The sequence below is a fragment of the Epinephelus fuscoguttatus genome, linkage group LG5 (genome assembly GCF_011397635.1).
Source record: "Epinephelus fuscoguttatus linkage group LG5, E.fuscoguttatus.final_Chr_v1".
NCBI lineage: Eukaryota > Metazoa > Chordata > Actinopteri > Perciformes > Serranidae > Epinephelus > Epinephelus fuscoguttatus.
The window spans coordinates 17,105,560-17,131,872 of NC_064756.1; the positions used below are offsets into that span (position 1 = coordinate 17,105,560).

Genomic DNA, 26,313 nt, shown 5'->3' on the forward strand with positions numbered 1-26,313 from the left:
TTAATGTAATAATGGTAAGAACAACATAATTTGGATAGCGCACTTACCGGCTCCTCCTGTAGGACCCCAAGGCATTCCCAGGCCAGATGAGACATGTAAACCGTCCATTGTGTTCTGGGTCAACTCAAAGTGCTTTACACAATAAAATGAGAAAATACACATAAAAGACGGCATAAAGATAGAAAAAGATTTGATCACAGACTTTCTCACATACACAAACATGCAAAATAAGAAGTAGGTTTCATACAAGTTAATTAAATAAAAGCTACAAAATGCAAGTCTAAAAAGAGAGGTTTTAAGATTTCGTTTGAAGATGTCTACTAAGTCTGACGTCCTCTTGGAGGCTGTTCCAGAGATAAGGGTCAGTGACACAGAATGCAGCATCACCGTACTTTGTAGTTTTACTCTGGGGGACATTTAATAGACCAGAGGTGGAGGATCTTAGGAATAAAGAAGGACTGTATTTGACCAACATATCCGATAAATAGTCAGGAGCCAGACCATTAAGCAATTTAAAAACTAAAAGCGACATTTTAAAATGAATTCTAATATGACCGGGAAGTCGATGAAGACCTTGAAACAAATGTGTTCTCAATGTTTTGTCTTGGTGAGTAGATGTGCTGATGCATTTTGGATCATCTGCAGTTTGTTTTAAAGATTTCTTTGAGAGGCCTGAGAACAGGGCGATACAGTCGTCAAGTCTGCTGGAGATAAAAGCATGGACGAGTTTTTCGGTGTCTAGTTTAATTGCACCCTGAATATTTAGGAGTTATAGATTGTTGGGGTTGGAAAAAGGTAATGGTAATGACAGTTATTTGGGCTGTAGGAAATTGGGATTTAATTTCTTACTATTTACAAGCAAACAGTTTTTAGACCAAACAACTGACTGATTGATGGAGAAAATAATTGGCAGCTCAATCGATAATTGTGGTATTTAATGATTGTTGATTGCAGCCTTAATTTGTGCCAGTAGCTAGTATAAGGAATAACACGTCTGCCACTAACTTTACAACAAACTTTACTCAACAACTCCTCAGTAAAACAGAGGGATACAAACACAAATACAGGGTTCATGAGTCTGTGCATATCTGTGTGCTGCTGCGTGCTGCCATGTATTTGTGTTTATGTGTGTGCTCCATTAGCCGTGTAATTCTGTAATCTTGTTTAACTCGGTGTTTGACACAGTGTGAGTGTCAGCGAGCGTCTTCCCCAGGGTATTACTGTGTTTGACATTTAGCTGCACACTGTTGTAGCACTCCAGATGTGATATGGGGTAGTGGGGGGTGGGGTGGGGGTGGCAGCCATTGGTGAGGACCGAGGAGAGTTGGGAGGGAACGAGAGAGGGATCACGAGGAATAGGATGAGAGGACAGGATGATGCCCTTCACTTAACAATGTTTATATTTTTACAGCGTGTTGTTTTTCTCTTGGTGAAGCTGTGACCAGAGGGAATGAGGCTTGAAAAGAGGAACCAGACAAGGAAGGGAGGGAGGAGGGAGAGGGGGGAGGAGGGAGGACACATCTAATTGCATGTAATAGACCTGATAAGAGTGACAAGAGGATGAGGGTGGTAATTGAGAAGGATGGTGGAAGGGTGAGAGGAAGTCGAAAGGCATGGAAACCATCGGGGGAAAGACACAGAAGCACCTGTCTCTTTATCTTAAATTTTACTTGCCTGATTTACGGCTACAGGAAAGCGGGGGGTGGACGAAGCAGTAGCTAGAGGAGGAGGAGGAGAGGGAGCTCCGCGGAGGGCAAGCAGAAGACCCTTCAGCTTTGCATTTGATTGCATGTTGTAATTCACTGCAATATATCAACTGAATAACAAGATGAGGAGAGATCAAAGACGCCGAGGGTAGAGGGCCACGCAAGTGGGGAGCACACAGTGCGAATGGATTTTTGTCCTTTTATTTTATCTTTCATGTTTTACTGTGGATTTTTTCTTGAAGCTGTTTCTGCTCTTTTTTTGTTTATCGTTTGAATTATAGATTTAGATTAGGGATTAAAGAGACACAGCTGTGTAGAGGAGACCAGCAAGAGGTAAAAGGTGAAAAAAGCATGAAGGGGTAAAGGAGTGAACAGAGTGAGGCTGTGAAAGTGCAATTTCGGTGCTGGATGTTCCAGTTGTTTTTGTCCAGTGCAAGGTGATAAAACCAGGGGAGTCACTGCATGTGAGGAGAGAGTTTGGGGGTAAATGTATGAGGGGTTTGCTCCACAGTGGAGCTACACGGGAGATAATGGCTGCCAGTATGTAGTTTAGCCTGTGTAGAGTATGGCCTGTCTGAGTAGATGAAAGAGGGAAGATGGGTGAGGTGAATCAAAGACATTGAAAGGAGCGTACTTTTTTTTGGTTCATTTTCACTGTATTTTGTAGGGTAGAATGATTTAAAAAAAAAAAAAATCTAATTGTGATTTCTTGACTGATATTGCATTTGGGTAATGATTTGCAATATTACATGTGAAGATAATTTTACCTCACTATTCTCATTTTCATTGAAAAACATATTAAAATGATCATAGTGTGATCTGTACCAAACATAGATGCTTTCTTAGGTCTTTAGAATATGACGTGAAGGGCAGGACATCTCAGCAGCATGACAATATGGCAGTGTTCAGGGTCAGACTGCAGGCAAGTCAGATTTGTTTCTCAAATCAGATTTGAGGACAGACTGTCTGCACTGTTCTTTTTTATATTTTTTCATTGTTCTGTTTTCCATTAGTGTTATGACTGTGTTTCGGGATGCCCTCGAAAACGAGATGATTCATCTCAAGGGGTTTAATCATTTCAGGTTTGTGCATCCAGACATCACTAACATGTATCACTAACAGGTTGTCACAGTAACAACATAAGCGTGAGTGACTACGTAGCAATGCTGGTGACACTGCCTTCCAACACGGGAGCCAATCATCATTTTGTCCTCGAAACAATCACGCTGTCAAATCGCAGTGATTTATTTCAATTTGTTTTGGCGTCTGTCCATGAACTGTTGTTCTCCATGTTGTCCTCCGTAGTGCTCTGCTTGTAGCAGCATGGATTCTGCTCAGCACTCTGGATTTGGCACTGCTGTCGTGTGTGGCGTTCAAAGACGCAAATCCGATTTGAGTTGCCAGAGCATCTGGACAATCGATTGAAATCATATTCCAAACCACCTTCAAATGTGGTTTGGATCTGCTCTGCAAAAACTACATTTCATGTGTTTTTCTACAGTCCAGACTTTCCAAAATCAATCTGGATATGCCAAAAATAGATTCGGGCTGGCAGTGTGAACAAGGCCTGTTTAATTTAAAATGGTATTTTGACACACGTTTCGTCTTTAAGAAATAATGTGCCTCCTGTGTTTTGAAAATTGCAGTAGGCCTTAAGATTTCAATAAAAATTTGATTAATTGTTGAGCCCTTCTGCCTTGCATTTGTGTATAGTGTATTTGATCACAGTCAATGTGAAATGAAGGTGATTAGTATAGATGACATAGTGACGCACCCAACATATGAGGTCAGTATTCTTAAAATTATGCGACAAATAGGACCCGCATGCTTTAAGTGTCTGTATAAATTAGCCTAGAGGATTTCAATGTCAATAGCCTACAGTCAATCTAAAATTGATGAGTGTGTGTATTTGTGTGTGCATGCTAATAATGTAAAGTAGCATTGAGTGTGTGTTTGAGAGATAGAGAGGCAGAAACAGAGTGATACAGAGACACATGACGGGCTGCGAGAGAGGGAGATTTGTCTCACACATAAATCCCTGTTGAGACCGGAGTGAAGTAGGTTACAAGCTTTATCGATTTTGATGATGGTAACACTATGAATGTGTGTGCACGAGCGTCTGTGTGTGTGTGTGTGTGTGTGTGTGTGTGTGTGCAGAGGAAGGACGGTCTGTACCATCTGTCTCCCATTCCTCTCACTGAGACACTAATTACAGGACTTTACACTTCGCTCCACCACACTCATCATTGGCCTGACTACACACACACACACACACACACACACACACACACACACACACACTGAGATGCAGCAGCGGTCAGGGATTGTGGGACCTCTTCTACTGTCTGTGTACATTTCATCTCTCCCTCTTTCCTCTCTGCGTTCTCTCTTTGTCTTGCCATGATTTGCCTTCATTTCTCTTCTACCTATATCTTTCACTTTTCTCCTTTGACTTCTTCTTTATCTTCAACACTTTAAGTAGAGCATAAATCATGATACCTAATTAGACTGCACCCTATTGTTGATAGGAAAAAATAAAAATATAAGTGCTCACTAAGTGGGAAAAAAGACACACTGGTAATAAAAAAATTAAAAAAGGGTGAGAAAGAATTTTGATCTTTTCTTCAATCAACACAGTGAACGGAGAGAGATAAAAGGCAGAGGAAGAGAAATTAAAGAGGGGAATCCTATCATATTCTTTGCCAGTGTGTACAACCATTCATTAGCATAAATTCCAGGTCACCCACTTTCTCTGGCAAAGAAACGGGTGCCACAGTGGGGAGACGCTTTCTCTGACATAAATTTGAGCTTTCATGAGTAGTGCAGTAGCAGGCGAGTTACTGCAGTGGGCATGTTTTTGAAAATCAGAAGGGATCAGGTCTGTCACTGTCATCTTTTCCAACAAAAAATATCATCTATTAGGGAGAAATACACTGTTTGTGATTGCACATTTCCTCTCTCAGTTTGTCCTCATTAGTCGTAGCTTGAACAACTGAATCAATTGAATCAATCCTTCTGTTCAAAAAGCTACGGCTATGTTGCATTTGTGCGTTTAACATGTAGCAGGTATGTTGAAACTTTACATTTCTTCACATTTCAGTTTTCAGTTTTAAGTTGTGTGGTTAATGTGTGGTGAAGTTTCAGCACAAAAACTACTTGGTTATCGAAAGGTTATTAAAATACCCGGATTGGTCACTACAGACATGGCTGGACATATCCGCAACTATCGTAGCTCACCACATAGGGTGCAAACTATTAAGGCTGAGTCCTTGCTGCAGCTGCATGGGTTTGAGTCTGGCTCAGGGCCCTTTCCAGCATGTCTTCCCCTCTCTCTGTCTCTCATTTTCTATGAAAGCATGAAAAATGACAAAAATACCCGCTATGGTTAAAAAATGCCTGCTTTTTATTGCTGCAATCACAGCTGGACATGTCCGAAACTCTCTGTAAAACTGCCCAATTTGGTCGCAGCAAACACAGATGAACATGTCCTAAACTAGTTAAATGTGTCACCACAAACATGACAGCACATCAGGGGCGATTACTCTGAGACAACAAGGGAGGCTGAACTTCCCCTAAAATTTCATAGAAGAAATGGTCAAATATGCACTATTGAATTTACATTAAAATAAGAATTTACATTGCATTAAACGTGCGCTAGGATGCATTTCACATCATGACTGTGATGTCCAAATGTCAGCTGTTTATCACCAGTTTTCAAATGCAACCTCCCTGTCATACATTCTTGCGTCAGCACGGTGGACACGGAGCCTCCAAGCATTCCTATGAGACAGCGCTGAGCAGGTTTTTTTCATGCAGCAAAGCGAGACGGTTGAGGGAGGCTCAGCTTCCCTGGGACCTAATGGAGCGGTAGGTGGGAGAGGACACTTGGTGTATGCATGATGATTGGAGGAATTGTCTAAAAGGCTGAACCCCTTTGTGATTGGCAGTGCTTCACATTTTGAGCTCAGTCCCATGCGGATATCTGCAAGTGGAGTTCTTTATTTCCGTAAGCCATATAGCTCATTTCACCGTTTGTACAGTACACACACAACCCATCTGGAAATCTTTGAGGTGTGTTTTGCTGCAGTTCTATGGCATGAGTGTGGTTGAAAAACGGCTTCAATTAAATGTTCCTTTTATAAGTTACTGCCTCGCTACAATATGACAAATTTTGTGATGTACACTTAAAATAAGCTTCCCGTGTTTGAAAGACCAGCAGCTGCCACTGCTGCACGTGTCCCAAACTCTAGTTCAAAAGCACACTCTTGTCAGTCTCTGTCTCACCTAGGTGTCAAGCCATCCACCATTCCCTCCTTCTCCTGACAGGAAGCTTGGCTCATATACATGTAATCTGAATTGTCAAAATTCCTTCATTCATTTTCTGTAACAGCTTATCCTCTTAAGGGGGGGGTGGGGCTGGAGCCTATCCCAGCTGACATTGGGCGAGAAGCAGGGTACACCCTGGACAGGCTGCCAGATTATCACAGTGCTGATACATAGAGACAGACAACCATTCACGCTCACATTCACACCTACGGACAATTTAGTCACCAATTAACCTGTGGGAGGAAGTCAGAGTGCCTGGAGAAGACTCAAGCTGACATGGGGAGAACATGCAAACTCCACAAAGAAGGGTCATCCACCCAGGGTTTAAATTTTATTCTGGTTGCTGGGTTGACATCGATACATCCATGTTCCTCTGCCTTTTAAAAAGCTGTTGGAGTTATCCTCAATGAACCATGCCTCACCCTTACCCTTTCTGTGGTTTTTCAGGCAACTATGGTGAAAGTGGGATGGAAGCGTTCAAGGACATGGCAGCTAAGGAAGGCATCTGTATCGCCCACTCTGGTAGGAGACTGCATTGAATTTTAGTGGGTTTATAGTTTGAGCAAGGGTTCGTTAGCTTTCTCACACAAACAGCAACAAGCAGCACTCACATCTAATTACCTTTTTACATTTCGTTAAACAAGGACGCCATGGTGTGAGCAGTTAAAATGAATTCACCTGCCGTCTCAGCTTACAGACATCTACCGAACATGAAGACGTATATTTTACAATAAAGATCTGCCTGTTGTTTTACTACCTCATGAAGGCCCATTTTACACTGTGGGCGTCAGGTGGTTGACACTTGAGCACAATGAAATAGTGAAATAGAGAAACTGTGACTAAAAAACAAAACAACAATAACAAAAAAGAAACTCAATGCTTGAAGTAACAGAGATCTAAAATTATCACATCTATCACAGACCCTGTTTGTATTTGTCTGACATGTTTCCCCCCCCAGGCAAAATCTGGAGCAATGCCGGAGAGCAGAGCTTTGATCGACTGCTGGAGAGACTGAGGGGCCACCTGCCTAAGGCCAGGGTGGTGGCATGTTTCTGTGAAGGCATGACTGTCCGCAACATCCTCATGGCCATGAGACGCCAGGGGCTGGTGGGAGAGTTTCTACTCATCGGCAGGTCAGTGACGCTACAAGGTTTAGTTCCTCTGTATTATGTTAAGCAGTGGTATATGCAGGATTTGATGTAGGGTTTCCTCAGGAAGGTTAGTCTTTCTGACTGATTGAGATATGTCAGTGCGTCATTGATTTCCTCTGTTTGCTCAGTGTCTGTGAGTCTTGCTCAGTATGGAAATTAAAAATTATTGAATCAGTAAAAACAGTTATTAAGATGGAGAAGTCTCTGTTTTGTAACTAGTGTGTTCCACAGCCAGGCAGCGATATTCAGACTGTGTGATCCACTGGGGATTTCAGCCACTGGATGTTTTGGAGGGCAGATGGAGAGGCAAAGCTGTGGCTCTGCGCTCCTCTCTAACCCTCCTATGAGAGTCATTGATGATGATAAACACAGAGCTATTAACATTAAAACAAGAGCCCAGCTACTTCAAACTTAAATCAATCATGTTCTTTGTATAAAATGTGCATCCAAGTGGTGATTATCAAACTTCAAAGTAACTTCAACCTTGCTCAATGCTGCTTGTCTTCACATTTTTTTTTTTAAATTATTCTGCACACATTCCCAAATGATTGTGACTGATGCTAGCTGTTTACCAACTGAAAAAAAAAATCACCCTAGATTGTTTGGGTGTGAGATGCCAAGTGTTGGAGATATCGGCCATAGAGAGGCCTGCCTTCTCTCAAATATGATAGCACCAAATGGGACTCAACTTGTGTTGCTTAAAGTGACAAAAAGTACATCTGAAAAACGTAACACCATTGTCTCTTTCCATGCAACATGTGCCATCCAGTGCACATCCCCTGCTAACACACCTAGCACCACTGAGCTAGCTAACAGTTTAGCTCTGCTGTGGAGGACGCCATTAATCTTTACATCTCCCGCTGTCAAGAGCATTGAGTGTCTTGTCCATGAGTAGCTGCATGCTTTCTTCTGTAAGGTGATACAGTTGGCTGGTGTCGCTCGATAGAAAGAAATATAATTCCCATATGAATCTTCGGCTTGATTTTTGGGTGAAGTGTCCCTTTCAGCAAATGACTGATAAGCCTGATAAATCAGTGACTGTAATAAGCTGAGCAGAGTTGGACAGATTCAGACATCCTCTCTTTTGCTGTCAGCTGAGTTGGTTAATTTTATAAATGTGCATTCACTTCTTTTGATGTTAGTGGAGTAGGTAGACTGCCTCTGTTACAGAAGGGTGCAGCAAACCCTGGTACATACATGAACTGTGTAGTAGTCGCCAGGGCTCGACATTACCCCAGAGCAACAAGTACATTTATTATATGGCTGTGAACCAGATCATTTCTAACTCTTGTTTGAGTTTGCTTTGTTTTAAAAACTCCTTTTCAAAGACATTTATTTATTGAGTTTTTGTTCATTTTGAATGGAGGAACGTCTGAACCTTGATAGTGGAAAAACTGTAGATTTCTGTCATAAAATGGTGGAGCAGTCGTCTTTGTACCACAAACACAGAGAACCCTGCTGAATGGTGTTAAATACCCAAATAGACTATTCGTCCAAAACATACAGCAAGAGACATTCACAAACACACTCACACACACATGCTGTTTTGAATTTCAGAGGTGGTTTTCACATTAAGCTTTGTTCTCACTTAGATGAATTCCTCCTACATTTCACTTGCAAAAATAACCTTCCAAATAGGCTGTTTTTATCTACATCTGTGCACGTGTGTGTGTGTGTGTGTGTGTGTGTGTGTGTGTGTGTGTGTGTGTGTGCATTTATGTATGATAGTATGTTTCGAAGCCTTTTGGTTGCCATGCCAACTGTGCGATAAACATAAAATGAATAATGATCTGAGCAGCCATGCCAGCCAACAATCAGAGAATGGAACAGACTTTGAATAGATTGGAGCCATTATAATCTATTTACCATTAAAATGCCACAGTTGTATTTAAACATATTCTACTTTTCCCGCAGTGACCTGTGCTGTGTAACTAAATCATATCCAGCATCATTTTTGTTGTCGTCGCCACCATGATGCTCATTATCATCATGCTCATCTTACTCATCTTCATCCTCATCCACATCCTCATCGTCGCCATCCTGCTGAGAGTGAGGTAAAGTATTAAACCACGCTAAACATGCTCTACTTTCTGTTAACTGGGCTTGCCTTGCTGATAAAGATAAAAGTAGGAGAGAGAGAAAGATCATGAAATGGAGATAAATATCCTGTCCTCAAAGGTGAATGGATTTATTAGCTTAAGTCATCCTGTCATGGGTTGAGTTGTTTTTAATATGTGATTATTTCCAATACAGTTTGATGGATAGTCTCACTACAACACATCTGTTGTGAACAGTGGTCCAAAGCTACAAAACCAAGGAGAAGCACACAACAGTGCTTTCTCCTCTTCTAATTATTACTGTGAATATGCCTTTGAGCAAAACACTTAATCTCCAACTGGTCCAGTGTGGCTGCTCAATGGTCAGCAGCACAAAAATATTATGTAAGGTCCCAAATGTGAATATGTGCAAGTGGATAAAAGAGAGGAATTGTCATTCTCGGTTAGAGGCTTCAGAAACCTGGGGTTTCTTCAACAGAAGATGCTGTAACTCTGGGAAAGAATCATTCCAGTAAACCCAGTTTGTGGTTTTGGTGAGCTGTAAGCTATTGAGGGTTCTTGCCCTTATCACTGGTTTGTCATTGCTTCTTGTATCAGTTATTCAGAGCACCTGCATGAAGGAGAAATGCATCAGGGGAAAAGCCAACACATTCTCACTCCGACCTCATCACATATTGACATTTGATCATGGACTTTCCACATCGGCATACGACCGGCGAGGTACCTCGGGTGCATTGGTTGATGATGTTCTGGGAAGCTAGTCAATTTCAGCCTGTTACATGAATTGTCTGTTTTCAAAATACACCTCCAATTCACATGAATTATACAGTTTGCATGCAGTCTCTTTCAAACTAAAAGCACTACATCGGTCCAACACTGTAAATTGACTTTTTTTCCCCTTCAACAACAAACGCATGTGGTTACATTTTGGCAACACATGCAAGTGGTTGGGTTTAGGAAAAAAGAACTGGATTTGGCTTTATATTGAAACAGGAAGCAAACACTGATCTCCAGGGTGAAAGTCGGTGGTTGTTGGACCCATCCACCACCACTCCCACCCACCCTACTCGGATTTTTCGCCCCCTTTACTTTCATTGTTGTCCAGCCACGTATCCCCCTGATGCCAAGGGCACCGTTAAACAATAACTGTGACCAGCCGCATATCATGCCGATGTGAAAGGATGGTCTTTTATGTCAGTGTCTGATGCCAGAAGTCACTGCCCAAGCGCCAGTTTTCGATGACTCCAAAGTGAGACAGGGTTGGTATGGCTGGATCCTCTGTCAGTTTCACACTTTTCTGGCGAAGGTTTATATCCTGTTAGGTAAAAAAAAAAAAAAAAAAAAAAAAAAAGAAGCAGCTTGCATAGCACATAGCTGTCTTACACCTCCCCAGTAAAATTAGCAGTGGACAATAGCTGGGTTTACATTGAAATGTAGTTGAAATTTTAACCAGATTTTCAGAAAATTTCTCATCCACTACTGTCACGCAAATATTGGGAGCTGGTTCATCAAGATGAGCAGCAAGTAGCACTGATTCTCCAGTCAGGTGTCGTTATACCACTGCAGAGGAAGAGAGCCAGTCAAACCTGGAATTAGAGAGTTGTGAAAAAGTAACATAAGAGTGTTAATAGCCCACCCAGAGATGACGAAGAGAGCTTCCAGTGGCCTATGTAATGATCAACAAATCAAATCAACAGTCACTGAATTTGTTTTCATTGCATTTAGTCACATTTACATTTTATTGACACAACAACTTTTCATCCTCTCCCAGCTGTAAAAACTTTACTGGCCTTTTTCGATATTTCAAGCTTTTTCTTTTTTTTGGCTTTTCCACTCGGGTTTTTCAGTACACAAATTGAAATGTGCATGAAAAGAGATGGATGAAAATGCATTTAATGACTTCCAATTAAGAGGAAAACAGGGAAAACATTCTTGGATAAAGTAATGTAAATACTAGATAAGAAAAAGATGAAAGACCAGATATGGTACACCAAATAGACTCTGAAATTTGGCACAGCAGTTTGCAGTTTATTCCACTTCAACAAATACCAAATAAAGTGTTATTTGATATTACATCTCAGAAGTTCATCAAGATCCTGGACTTTAAGCTGACATAACATTGCGATGCGTTGCCAAATTAAATCAGTGTATTCCTACAGTTTCCTTCAATTATGCAACGGCACCTTGATACCAGTTGACCAGTCTCCCTATTTTCTTGTCAAATTAGAATTTCTTGATCTAAGTGAAGATGCATTTAAAGCAGCTAAAGCTCTCACACCATTTGGCTTCCACTTGTGTGAAGAAAATAATTTTCTCAGGCCGAATATACTGTTGAACCTAATGGCTTGTTAAAATTGATGTTTTTTGCAGTATATCTTGTAGTCCTCTGTCTCCGGCCAGTCTGTCTTGATTAGGTTGGTTAATTGAATATCATCCTTCGTTAGTGTCAGTATCATAAATGGGCTGTAGTTATAAATTGGAGATGGTCACGGGTGGATGCCCTGCTCACTGGAGGTCTGTGGAAGGAACTTCTGATTAGCCCAGTTGGGCAGACACATGTCTAACACCAGGATAATTACATTACCACAAGAGCACACAGAAGATTATTCAGTTACCTAGGCAGATAAGTAGGGTCATTAATAGAATAGACGACTACGAGATCTCCAGATTGCATTTTTACTGTTTGAGATGGGCTGTTTGCTGGATGACGTATGTAATTTAAGATGTTTGGTTGTCTCTGAATCCTGTCTGTCTGTATTATGGGCTCAAACATGTGTTAAACATGAAATTGATCTTGTGGAGTTTTTTGAATATAGGTCAAGTCACCGGGTGCATTTACATGGACCCTAATACTCCACTAATGATCAGAATAATATCCCAATCAGTATTAAAATGCCTCATGTACACACACTTCATTTGGAAGAGACGGGTCCGATCGCAGAGGGTGCTGTAAAAGTTTGATAACCCTGTGTAATCTCTTCCTGTGCATTTTTGCCCCATGTTAGGGGTTACATTAGGTGATGTAGGAGGTACATGTGCTGACATGGTACAACAGCTGTTTCTGCGTACCTCCCTCTGTTGATTTTGACAGAGAATCATTCATAAACAAAAAATGTAGCACTTTGCTAAAGCTACATTCTGATGTGAGCGCTTCTTGATTTTGAAACAGTCGCTTTACCTAACAGTTTTTACAGGTGCCAATGTGGAGTCTACCGTTACTGGAAGCAGTAGCCTGCATATGAGACATTTATGGAACATCTGTAAACTGTTGGCTCTACCTGTATGCTGCATGTGAGGTGTTTAGGGACATCTGTTATTTGTAGCTACAGGAAATGACCTGGGTCACTTCTACATTACTTACGACTGAACTGCTTTGGTGGAGGAAGTATTTAGATCCTTTGCTTAATTAAAATGAATAATATCGCACTGAGAGCGGCACGGTGGTGTGGTGGTTAGCACTCTCGCCTCACAGCAAGAGGGTTGCCGGTTCGATCCCGGGCGTCGGAGCCCTTCTGTGCGGAGTTTGCATGTTCTCCCCGTGTCAGCGTGGGTTCTCTCCGGGCACTCCGGCTTCCTCCCACAGTCCAAAGACATGCAGATTTGGGGACTAGGTTAATTGGAGACTCTAAATTGTCCGTAGGTGTGAATGTGAGCGTGAATGGTTGTCTGTCTCTATGTGTCAGCCCTGCGATAGTCTGGCGACCTGTCCAGGGTGTACCCTGCCTCTCGCCCGATGTCAGCTGGGATAGGCTCCAGCCCCCCCGCGACCCTCAAGAGGATGAAGCGGTTAGAAGATGAACGAATGAATATCGCACTGCATTGAAAATGTTACCTAAGTAACAGGGTGAAAGTACAATCAGGAAAAGACTTAAAGGGATAGTGCACCCAAAAATGAAAATTCAGCCATTATCTACTCACCCATATGCCATAGGAGGCCCTGGTGAAGTTTTAGAGTCCTCACATCCCTTGCGGAGATCGGTGGGGGAAGCGGCTAGCAGACCTAATGGCAGACGGCACCCCAGACTAACGTCCAAGAACACAAAATTGAATCCACAAAGTATCTCCATACTGCTCATCCATAGTGATCCAAGTGTGCTGCAGCCCCGACATAAAAAGTTGTTTCGAAAAACGTCGTATGGACCCTGTTTCTAGCCTCACTGTAGCCTGTAGCTCCGACTGCTTCTCTGTGCGCCACGCTAAATAAGAATAATAAAATAATAATAAAAATGATTAAAAGGAAAAACCATGAAATGTTTTGAAGTAAAAATGACTTAGAAGATTACCAAAATACTGTCCAATTAATTTTCTATTCAATCAACTAATCGTTCCAGCTGCACTTGTAGATTTCCATTTGGTTTGTGTGCAATAACTTAATCTGTAAAATAACTAGTAATCAAAGATATCAATAATTGTAGTGGAGTAAAAAGTACAGTATTTACTTATGAAGTATAGCAGTGCATAAGTAGAAAGTGGCATGAGATTAAAATACTCAAGTTAAGTAAAAGTGCCTCAGATCTGCACTTAAGTACAGTACTTGAGTGAATGTACTTTGTTTACATTCAACCTCTACTATATTGCATTAACAGGTGGAACCACTTATTCTCCTTCTGTACTTTATAAATTGAATGATTTGAGTTTTCTCAGTAAAGTTGGAATTTTTACATTTGCAGCAGATAGACCCTTCACAGGACGCAGAACTGCTTGAACTTGGCATTTAGTGTTGATGTAAACAGACAAGATGGAATCTATAATCAGAATGATATCAGTCAGATTGAAGAAATATTGTCCAGCAGCTTTTGTCTGATGAATCCTCCAATATCCTCCAACGACCTCTCATAGTGGGCTTATTTTGAGTAACGCTTACATTTTACCCCTTTCAAAATAAGGCACTGACAAAACATAATAACCCCCCTTTGCTTTTACTTTGAATAGGTCCTCTCTGCCACAGCTTCAGTACCCTTTACTGAGGACATTGGTAGCAACTTCCTTCCTTCTCAAACTTAAATTCTTCCTTCTAAATCTAAGCCTGTGCCACTTGCACTTTCAATGAATTGATCAATTCAAAAAGTCTGTTCAGTAAATGCATTTTTACAGGCTTTGTGCACTTTTGTCATTTAGGAGGTAATGTATATGGGCCTGCAGTTAATAAGTGATAATAAAATTCACATAGTACCCCATTAACATTAGCATATTATATAAAGCCAAGATTATTAAGAGCAGTTAAGGCATTACAGTGACATCAGGAATACTGTCAGTGCTGGCTCTTTATATGAACTTGGCCTTTGCATTTTGTCACTTTTATAAGCCTCAGCAGGTGCTCAGTTTAAACTGCGTGTCTGGTTTTAGATTCCTTATGTTCTTCTTCTAGAAATAATCCTAAAAACCCACGTCAGGTCCTCAGGCTAACTACCACATCACAAGAAAACTATGTCACACAGACACACACACACACACACACACGCTCTCTCTCTCTCTCTCACACTCACACACACACACACACACACACACATGCAGTCTGGATTTGGAGCCTGAGTGTATTGATTGCTTCTGTCCTATAATTCCTCATGGTGCCAGCAGGCTACAGACCCATTAATGAATAGCTGGGCTGAGATAAATATCTAGCCACATGGGACACACAAACACCCCCCAACACTTACACGTCTACACACACACACACACACACACTTAGGAGCACAAATTCACATGCCCCCATGTCATTAGCGTTTCCCTAAATCAACTTAATAACCTCTTTTGTCTGTCTTCAAGTGAAACATCCTCTCCTTTCTCAAATTCAAATGAGGTCCTTTCAATGACACACAAGTAAGTCTGTCTCAGCCGCCACTTGTAAAATTGCATTTCCTCCTCCAATATTTCGCAGCCATACATAGACTCCCCCCAAAAATACATATTGTATCAGTCAAACACACAGATGATGACGCCTCTTTGGCAGGGCCCCGCAGCAAATATGGGCAAATGCTGTCTGACGTGTTAGTCTAAAAAGGTTCACAAATCTTTAATCCCCTAAATGACATATTACAGAAAGAGTGCAGATTGTGTGTGTGTGTGTGCGTGCGTGTGTGTGTGTGTGTACTGTACTAGACAAATCCACATTCTACAGTATGTGTTGGTTTATAGAGTGAAGATGCAGAATAGATGCATGACTCACTGGGTAAGGCAGCAGGAGTTTAAGATGGTATTTACCTTCTTGTGTACATACACGCTCACACAGAATGCCCTGACGCACCGTCCCTCCTCGCAACAAATTCCCATCCAGACCACACAGGGCAGGCGGTGATAATAGCTATGACTTATCATACGGTTGACTTCACAACAACAACATCTCTGTATTTTATGGTCAGGCATTCCAGTTTGAAATATGTTTCCCTCCCCAAGCACTGTCTGCCTTTTACCTGTTACTGTATGTCTCCTCCATCAGTGCTATTTATAAATGTGCTGCACATGTGCAGCTGTTTAGCAGCAACAGATTTCAGGGAAACATCCTCTGCGCTGTGCATGTCATTTACGAGAGGAGACTCAAAAACAGTTAAAACATCTTAAAAAGTACAAATATAACAAATTGACGACATGATAGGTTAAAACCAATGCATGTAAGTCAGCTTCCACACGGTTTAAGCGGTGTAACTGCATCTCCATGGCAGCCAGTATGTAACCACTGCTGGATTCTCTGTTTTCATAAGAGGCTCATATTCAGACTGCACTGAAGATCGACTTCACTGTTGAATGAATTGAAAGAGAATAGTTTGAATCAAAAGTCAAAAAGCAGACTCTCTCTGGAGATCATCCAGCACAAGTCTGCACCCCTTCTGCCTGCTGTTGCCATGGAAATATCCCCTACCATATTTGGATGAATCCAGCATAGCAGCTGGGGTGATATGTAGCGCATGCGCATGTGTTTATGTGAATGGCTATGTGCGTACGTGGGTGCATCTATATATATATATATATATATATATATATATATATATATATATGTGTGTGTGTGTATGTTACTGTACTGTATAGCAGGTTTTATCTGTGTAGCTAACGGTCATATTGAAAGTGGCGTTAACTACATTCAGCACCACTGTTAGAATTTGGGCTTATTGATAACGCTTATGGCCATTTCAGTGAAATTCAGATCAGAGCCTGAACATTTCTGTGCTGATATTCTGCGACTTCACTGTCCTCTCATCTCCCATAACTCTCTTGTTTTTTCACATTTCTCATCTTTGTCAGCGTTTCCCTCGTTAAAGAATTTCTGTTCAGTCTGTGCCTTTACCCTTTTTCCCCTCTCATTTGTGACTCTATCTCATCATCTCTCACGGTCTGTCACCGTGTCCCTCTCTGAATCCAGCTGCTTGCGTTTTGTCAGAGTGTAAGAGTGTGATGTATGCGAACTGAGACCCTGAACTGATCGTTTAACAGAGGTCAGACCCCCGCAGTGTCCCAATTCACACTGCAGCTGTCTGCGAAGGCCGCACTTCCTCGTGGTTTTAAATTGAGAGAAATTGAAAGGGAGAGGTTAAACGGCATCTTGTGGCAAAACATCAGAGATGTCTCAAAGCCGCCGTCTTCAAAAATGATTTTTAGTGAATTGTACACCTGCGTGGTAGTGAGAGGAGATCAAAGCAATGGTTCGGGCAGAGCAGGCAAACAGAGTGAGGAGGGGGAAGGAAAGATGCAGAAAGGCGAGGAATCGGAGAGACGGGAGAAGATGATTGAAGAGAGCAGAGATTAGCAGCTGAGGGCAGAGCAAAGACAGGTGTAGTGTGTGTGTGTGTGTCTGTGCCTGTATTCAAATATAATGGTAATAGAAAATTTGTATCAGACATGAAAAGCAAAATGCCCACAGTAGGAGTGTAATTTTCGCATCACCGCTGGGTTTAGTATGAATCTGCCCCTGCAAACACACACGTCTACACGGGCGAACAATAACACACAGAGCTGCTGATGCACACACTCCCACATACTGCACATGCACGCACAAACAAGGTCTTCTTCGGTCTGTGGTGTTTGGGGTATGCAGCTGTGTAATATTTGCTGGTGTCATGTTAATTCACTCTTGATTAAAACAAGAAATGCTTCGTGTCATTTAATTGATGAAATGACGGAAATTAATTCTGCTCTTTATTTTCATCGCTTAAAATAAAAGACTGCTGCTAATTAAACACAGGGGAATATGTCGGAAAGACAGATGGAGACGGAGGAGATTAAGAGAAATTTTCATGTGAATTAGTGTGTGTGTGTGATTATACATCGCCAGTGTTTATGAGAGTGTGCATCTTCTTCATCGTCTTTACATAATGTGAAACGCTGTGCGTGTATGCAGGGGTGTGTGTTTGTGTGGTGAGCAAATGATCCCCCTATGGTGCAAACTCATCTGTAAAGATTGTGAGATCAATACATGGTCTGTAGCTCAGTGGATTCTGTGTGTGTAAATCAGTAGTTTCATCATGATGTGATGTTATCTAGATTCTTTGGACAATGATACAATACTTGCCGATAACACAAAGTCTGCCACGATACAATTTCAGCTCAATTCGATTTGATTCGATTACAGTTTTTTTTTTTCTCTCAGCCATGAAACATAAAAACGGCACATAAATAATTGTAAATAATTGAGTTCATTTTAAATTGAGTCCACTAACACACATAAAACAGCACATGAGATAAGTAAAGCCAAGTTCAGATCAATGATTCACGACGAGACAACATTGCAGAGAAAAGTTGGAGCCGTGTAAATTGGCCCTCTGAGCTTGACTCAAGCCGGCTGATGGTGTCACCTTCAACTCAGCTGGTCAGATCGCAGGCCTGAAAAGCTAGAAATCATAACAGAAGTACAGAGAGTTGTTGCATAGAGATGATATGCCATTTCATCTAGTTACATTGGTGTGAACTGGCAGGTTTTTAGAATGTTGCAGAACAGTGCATTGCAAGTAGTTGCCCATTTTAACTTGTCTCGTCGCAAATCTTTGGCCTGAACTGGGCTTTAGCATTCAGGGCTTTTAGTCAGAAAGACCTTTCTGGAACTTAAGAGTCATCTACCATAAAGCCTCAGGATGCTCAGTATAAACTGTCCAGGTTCAAAGACTATTCACCTATTATTAGCTTAAGAACTTTCACGTTACGTGAATCAGCCTAGCGACCAGCAGAGATTTCCTCTACTCATAGCTGAACAAATTACACATATTATTCGTACTTTTTCCTCACTCAATGTTGGTTTAAGTCACCACGTCTACCAGGAAAATATTTCAACCTAATGTTGTTGAAATAGAGCAGCTAATGTTACCATAGCAAGATGTCAGTGGAGTGAGATGCTGCAGGCAGGTACGTTGTGTTTCCTTAGTATTTTATCTCATAAAAATGTTATTTACACACGGCATGTGCTCTGCCTGTTGATTAAAATTTTCTACCAAATCCAAAATATTTCTACACTGCTGATTTACTCCCTGGTCAATAAGGTTATACTAATCATCTTTTTCTCAGATGCTTGCAATTATCTGCCTGGTGCTGTGTGATGGTGACACAGAATTTCAAAATAAAGGCGTATCCTTAAATATGATAATATGGGTCGATGTTTTCACTTTGCATTAATGATATTAGATCTTTGATCATTACATAAATACACCGATCAAGTTCGGTGGGTCATTACACCCCTTATCTGTAGAAAGCCAAAGTCCTGATGTCATGTCCCGGATGGCCCCTGTTTCACTATCTTCTGTAAATCAGTTTAATCTCTCGTGTAATCTCTGAACTCGACACAACCCTTCGACCTGGACCTGAACTGACCTTGTCTGTTGAGCTCTGATGTGTAACCCACAATGGTGTAGGACTTATGGGAAATGGTGTTTGTTGAAGAAACGTTAGATAGTAGTGAAAAACAGTGATTTTAGTGTTTTTGGGGTTTTTTTGAAATATTTTTTTTTAAATATCATCCCTAATCTAGACATATGGAGTTAACCACGGACACACGGTTAACTATGTTAGTACACATTTTGAATGAGGTTTTTCTACTTCTGGAACAAAAGTTGGAGGGTTGAATCTCTTTGCCTTGTATACGACTTGAGGGGTCAATTTACTTCTGCTTTGGTTTGTGTGGTGTGGACTGTGTTTGCAGCAGAAGCTCCTCAGAAGGTCTGCACCAAGGTCTGCACTTAAAATGTGTAGCTTAAAGACCTCTAGAAATGTAACTGTTAAGTTGTCAGCAGAAAATGTGTTTGTATTATGTGGACAGCACAATTTGTCCAAAGTGTTTTCCATTATGTTTTTTAAATCAAATTTTCGTATATTTGACCCAGACCTTGGTCTTCTTGGGCTTTTTGCCTTGTTCTTTATGTCTGTACTTTGTACTTGGAGTGTCTTTTTTTTTTCATGATATGTGTTCAAAACTGCATACCAAGTGGGCTTGAGTAGGCGTTAAATCATGGCCACAAAAACTTAACCTTATAAAAGAATTGTTTTGCATATTAAATTAAACGCCCCAAACTCTGTCAGAGTCTGTCAGAAAAGGAGCCAACGCCTTTTATTAAATTTAGATTTTTTGTGTGTTTTTGTCATTGTTATTGACATTCTTTTGTTGTACAACATCAAGCCCTTTTTCTATAAATTTGACAAGGGAAGGATTTTATAAGGCAAAGTTCCTTGGATCTCTTTCTTACTTGGTGTCAAAAATGTCAACCTCATATCAAAGAGCTCTGCAGGTTTCATTTTAAATCCCAATGAATCTCTACCTTGACTTTCATTTTCTGTTGTCAGTGTGGGTGAAGTCCTCCAAGACAAGCGATCAAAAGGCTGCTGAACTGAAACTATTCAAAATCAAAGAATTCTCTATTCAACTCACAGCTTTTCCCTCTCTTTCTCCTGCTGCTTCTGTCTTCTTGACACTTTACTTCGCTCTCTTCCTGCTTCAGAAAGGAAACCCCAGAAAGCATTGTTTTCTTCCTGGTCTGTATATTTAACTTAAGAGGAAGGTCTACTGATCAATGTTGTTAGAGTTGAGAGGGGAGACTTGCAGTGATATTCAGGACAACAGCTTCCCTGTTGTTAGACTGGCTTGAGTTCGGGCATCTTCACAGTAGACGGCTTCTTTGTTCATCGTTAGGCCTTCAGGATGAGAGTCTGCAGAGCTGCTCCAATACACTGGTGTAAATAATTCTTTAATTTGAGTTACAGCACTGAGGTATTCACTGGATACATGAATATAATATAAATGAGAACAACACAGAAACAACAAAAAGTTGGCCTGTTTTTAGTTCATTCATCGTTTTATTGCTTTAAAAGCACAGTCGTATTTTCTTCATAATGTAGAGAAACTGACTCAAGTCAACACATTCATATCCATAATCATTTATTTTGTTAGGGGTCGCAGGGGGCTGGAGCACACCACACACAGGTCACCAGACTATGACACGGCTGACACATACAGGCAGAAAACTATTCATATCTACGGACAAAAGACAGAAAGGCTCCTCCACCTGGGGTTCAAACCAGGAACCCCCTTGCTGTGAGGTAATAAGGCCAATTACTGCACCACCTTGCCGCCAAGTCAACAACAAATTCCCTTTAACAGTGAAAACATTCCAAAAACGGCGGCACTGCAGCACAGTGGTTAGCATTGTCGACTCACAGCAAGAGGGTTCGTGTTTCGAACCCTCTGTGCGGACATTGCATGTGCTCCCTGTGTCAGCGTGGGTTTTCTCCAGGTACTCCGGCTTCCTCCAAAAGTCAAAACACATGCAGGTTAACTGGTGACTCTAAATTGTCCGTAGGTGTGAATGTGAGTGTGAATGGTTGTCTGTCTCTATGTGTCAGCCCTGTGATAGTCTGGTGACCTGTCCAGGGTGTACCCTGCCTCTCACACAATGTCAGCTGGGATAGGCTCCAGCCCCCCTGCTACCCCTAACAGGATAAGCGATTACGGATATTCTAGTGTATAGGATTTAGGGACATCTACTGGCAAAAATTGTGTATAATATTAATTATGTTTTCATTTTAATCACCTGAAAATAAGAATTGTTGTGTTTTTGTTGCCTTAGAGTTTACGTCTACATACCATTGATGTATGAAGAGATCTGGAGAGTGTGGGAGGCAGGACCCCGTTCATTCCTATGGAAGTTGCCATCTGCCATGTATAAAGGAACAAGCACACAAGAGACTCCAGTTGGCCAAGTGGCTACCTTCCCTTTTAGCACTCCACTAACTTGGATTGGGATAAAATGATTTAATCGTACTGCTCTCTGAGACTTTCCAGATGTTATTGGACCAAATGAACCAAATCCTGATAGTGAAACAAATCATTTCATGGGGCATCGAACACTCAAAAAATAACTGATTTACAGACATATAAGGCACAATGTAAGTCAGTGGGGAAAAAAGTCATTTTAGGCCACATGGCATCACATGAACAAATACCTAAGTTGTAATTCCACTGTTTGGCCACTATAAAAAAAATTGGCTTTGAGACCCAGTGTATTTCCTCAGGGCCTGCTACACACAGAGTGAGTCCTCTCTCACAAAGAACGGGCAAACCAAACACTGGCTCTAGATAGGGCCAATCATGTTTTTGCATCAGCAGCGGTAGTTCTACATGCTTGGCACATAGAAGTTTCAATTCTGCAGCCTCACCATTAGATGCTAAATCCTACTAACTGTACCTTAAACTATTTGAAAAGATGCACAAGAAGAGTCCATTATAGGCTTTGACTTGGTAGACAGCTGTGCCTCATAATAGTGTGCATATGTCTCTGTTTGTGTCTGATGGTGTAGCATCATTTCATACTAACTCTTTAATGTGCCCATATCGTGCTGGGGATTAACACAACAACAGGAGCATCTGTTATTATACAGTATTTTCCAGTCTTATACAATAGTGATGATCTCTGTCTCTGTGAAAGTTAAAATATCTTTTTGATGACACTGTTAGGGAGGTATTGGGGCTGTTGTATAAGGTTTTGCTGTTATTGTGTTCACTCCCTCTAGGTCAGTCCCTGCAGCAGGATTTTAGCTGTGAATTATTTTTAATGGGATGTTGAGGCCACAGAAATAGCATTACATCACACAGCACCAAAAACTGGTGTTAAATATAATGCTGTTTTAACCATGTAACAGTGGTGCATGACAAAACTGGTGTGAGGTTATTTTTAGCCACAAAATTTGAACTCGACCAACACTGAGGTACAACAGCAAAAATGACAAACAACCCACCAAATACGGTTTTCTCTCTTTTACCTGCTTGTTCAGTTTTCGCCCATCCTCCCACTCTTTTACTGAACAGATAAAGCCATGATTATATTTTTAACTCATTTGAAATTAAAATGTATTTGACAAGTCTCAATATTTTTTTAAATCTAGGAACATGGAGTGATCACACCTCCTGTTCATATATCACCTTCGTTAAAAAAAATGTAGTTCTTGTCATGGTTTAGACGGTTCAGTAAAGCCATAGCTTAGAGACGAACGTCACTGCTGGAAAGATGGTCTTCTTACAGAACAAGGCTGTCTCTGCAGTACAGAGATGCAAATACTTTTGATATTGGCACTACATGAAAAAAAAAACAGAGAGAAGGGCTGTGGCATTTGCTTTTGCTCAAGAGGTAGAAAACCTACAACTACCAGAATGCACTGCACCGCACTGCACCTATAAAGGCTCCCGCTGGTGGTTGATGAAATGTTAGCTGGTCTGTTTTGGCACAGGAAACTATATTGCAGCTCAATCAATCAATCAATCAATTTTATTTATAAAGCCCAATATCACAAATCACAATTTGCTTCACAGGGCTTTACAGCATACAACATCCCTCTGTCCTTTGGACCCTCACACCTCAGGAAGAGCAACTGAGGAGGGATCCCTCTTCCAGGACGGACAGACGTGCAATAGATGTCGTACAGAACAGATCAGCATAACAAATTAACAGTAATCCACATGACACAATGAGACAGAAAGAGAGACACTCTTGGTTTATATTTGATCAGTGCTGCCTGGTTTTACAGTTTAGGCTCCATTTGGTCTGCACACACATTCTCACATAGCTAATAATGACGTTTGGTCATGGACGTTCCACGTCAAGATATGACACGCAAGGTACCCTAGGTACATGCATTGCTGACATTCTGGGACACCGTGTCAACTTCTGCCTGTTACATGCATCGTCTGTTTTCAAAATACACTTTTGTTTCTACAGGAAATTTACCGTTTATGTCTGTACAACACCCCAAATTGATGTTTTTTTCATTCAACAACAAAGGCACATTGTTGGGTTTAGGAAAAAAAGAACTGGGTTTGGCTTTACATTCACTGGTCTCCTGGGTGAAAGTCATTGGTTGGTGGACCGATCCACCACCCCTCCCGTCCACCATACTTGGACTTTTTGCCCCCTTAACTTTCGTTGTTGTCCTGCTGTGTTTCACCCTGATGCCACCGGGTGCCGTTAAACAAAAATGGTGACTGACAGCATATCATGCCAGCGTGAAAGGATGGCTTTTTATGTCAGTGTCTGACACTAGAAGTCACTGCCCAAGTGCCGGTTTTTGAAAACTTCTGAGTGAGACCAGGCATTTCAGAGAGAGAGGGGCAACTCCCTGTAGTCTTCTATACACTTTGTTTCCGTGGAGGCGGGCATACAAAAATGTAGAAGTACAACCTGTAGTTCGAGCAACAGTCCCAGAGTCAGCAAAAATCTGCCAGTTGATGTGTTTAGGGTCATCCCGCAGATTTGAGTGTGGAGATAAGCACGGAGATCTAGGGGCTGGCAAGATGGAGGGACACAGACTGCCAACATTGTAATGCTGTATATTGACAAAGAATCCCTTCAAAGTCATACAGAAGTGACATTGCAATGGTGCTGGTTACACGGTTGAATGTACAGTATTTGTGGTTGAAACAGCATATATAAGGAATAAAGAAGTTTCAGAAGGTCTGATGATAGAAGTCCTTCATGGTTCCATACGAGTAAACCTCTTGAGAACATCGACATATGAGTGGCTAGTTTAACTTCATTTTCAAACATCAAATCATCAGGCAGTTCTACTGCAGCACGTTCCCTTCATCTTTCTTCTCTCTGTTCCCACTGAAAGGGACAGGCTGATTAATGACTGTGAGTGATCGCTCCGCAGTTAGAGAGGAGGATTCAAGAACAAAAGAAGAATGCACAGGAATCTCTAATGGTATTCCAACTCTCACGGTCTCTTGACAGGGAATTAAGAGGTTTTCCATATGTAGGGCAGACCTGTGGGCATGTAGACACACACATGCACACACAGTCAGCCAACATAATGTACAAACACAACCTCACTTTGATACACAAACACTTATACTTACAACTATCCACATAAACACACCTGTATCCAGGTGGCTTACCAACATGTGCAACATGCAAAAAATGCACATGAGCATCCACCCACACACTTGAGCATTGGCTGACACACAAACACACCTACAAACACAGATTCATCCTCTTATTGCTCTCCCAGGGAATGGCCTTATCCTCTTACAGCACTCCAATGGGAAAAGTGCTTGGAATTAAAGAGGATAGGAGGGGGAGAGAGAGAGACAGACAGACAGACGTAACAGACAGACAGCGATAGTAGGGAAGGGAGGCAGAAAGAAGGTTAACCAGAGTAAATCTATATCTGTCCCTGTTTGAATTTGTGTGTTTATGAATCTGTGTGTTGGTAAAACAAACTGTGTTGTTTGTGCGGCTCGTCTGTTGCCAGCTCTCATTTCGGCATTTTGCTGCTCATTTTCTGAGATTTACACTGTGGGATTAAACCGACTGTTACGTCAGCCCAGTGGCTCAGCATACTCACACATGCACACAAAAATAATCCTTTTTATAGTCGTTATAGTAATCCACACAGGAATCTAAAGGGTTCCCCCTTCGTTTTTCTCTTTCATTTTTGAGATATGCTAATGTTCTGAACATTCATTTTACTGTACTTCTTACGCTGGTATCAAGTTGACATACATTAATGACAACACAGATCAAATCAGGATGCAAATTACCTCTGATGTTTGCTCTTAGTACTCTTCAACCCTTCCAACTGTTTCCATTTCCACACTTGACTCTCTGTATCTCTCTGCTTTATTTCCATAATCGGCAGCACCTTTTCAGCCTATTTGTCTTTTCTTGGAAATGCACTCGCTTGTCATCCATCACACATTTGAAAGGCTATCTGTAAAGAATTGCTCTGCTATTGCATGAAGTGTCTGGACAGGAAATGAATTGGCCCTTAATTTAGCTCTGACTCTGAACCAGGCAAAGGTAATTAAGAGAAATATGGGATGTGATGCCTCCAGGAAATGGCAGACCACTGCTGAAACAAAAGATGGGAATACGAAAAAATTGAAGCGACTCAGTGTTTTGTCAGATACCATATTTTGAAAATTGTTTCTCCGCTTTTTTTTTGTGTGTGTGTGTGTGTGAACAGAAAAATGGGAGCAATTGAAGAAATGGGATTGTGTGACACAGGCTGAGAGAGAGAAGACATCTAGTCATCAGTATTTCATTAACTGTTCTTCTTTGTCTTCCTGTTCAGTTTTTAAGAAGTCAGCTCCTCCTAACGTGTTAAGTAAAACGGATGCTTCCATTCCATTCATCACATCGGGCAATTTGTTCAGTTGCCTAATGTGTTAATGGGTTACAGCAAGAAATGGGTCATCAAATTAAATTAAATATTAACTGAAAATGGGTTGCCTTGGCTGACTCTCACAAGAATATTGAAGAAATGGACTGACTTACACCAGCTTCTGACAATTCATAGTTCAGCTCCAAATGAATCACATGTCCTTCATGCAGGAAAAAAATGAAAAGGGTGGATGTTTCGGCAAAACGACATGTGTGTAGGTGTTCGAGAAGCTCAATAATTATATCTTCTGGCCATACAAACACATATACAAAACATACAGTGTTACATGGTGCTAGAGGATGTATGAAATCTGTGAGATATTGGCCACAACAATATAAACCCAGAATGACATAAGGTGTATTCCCCTCTACCTGTTTCTGTATGTATTTTTAATAGCACCTAAAAACTGGGTGGAATCACCAAAAAAAATCAAATAAATCTTGAAATATT

At 41.2% G+C, this 26,313-nt stretch overlaps 1 protein-coding gene across 2 annotated transcripts in view; it reads left to right on the forward strand.

Annotated features, from left to right (window-relative positions):
- Positions 1–26,313, forward strand: part of grm5b (glutamate receptor, metabotropic 5b) — a 96,716-nt gene that overhangs the window by 18,774 nt on the left and 51,629 nt on the right. For both annotated transcript variants that reach the window (XM_049577267.1, XM_049577266.1), the window contains exons 5-6: positions 6,480–6,554; positions 6,991–7,165. In XM_049577267.1, coding sequence (XP_049433224.1) covers positions 6,480–6,554; positions 6,991–7,165 — 250 coding nt within the window. The remainder of the gene's footprint in view (positions 1–6,479; positions 6,555–6,990; positions 7,166–26,313) is intronic.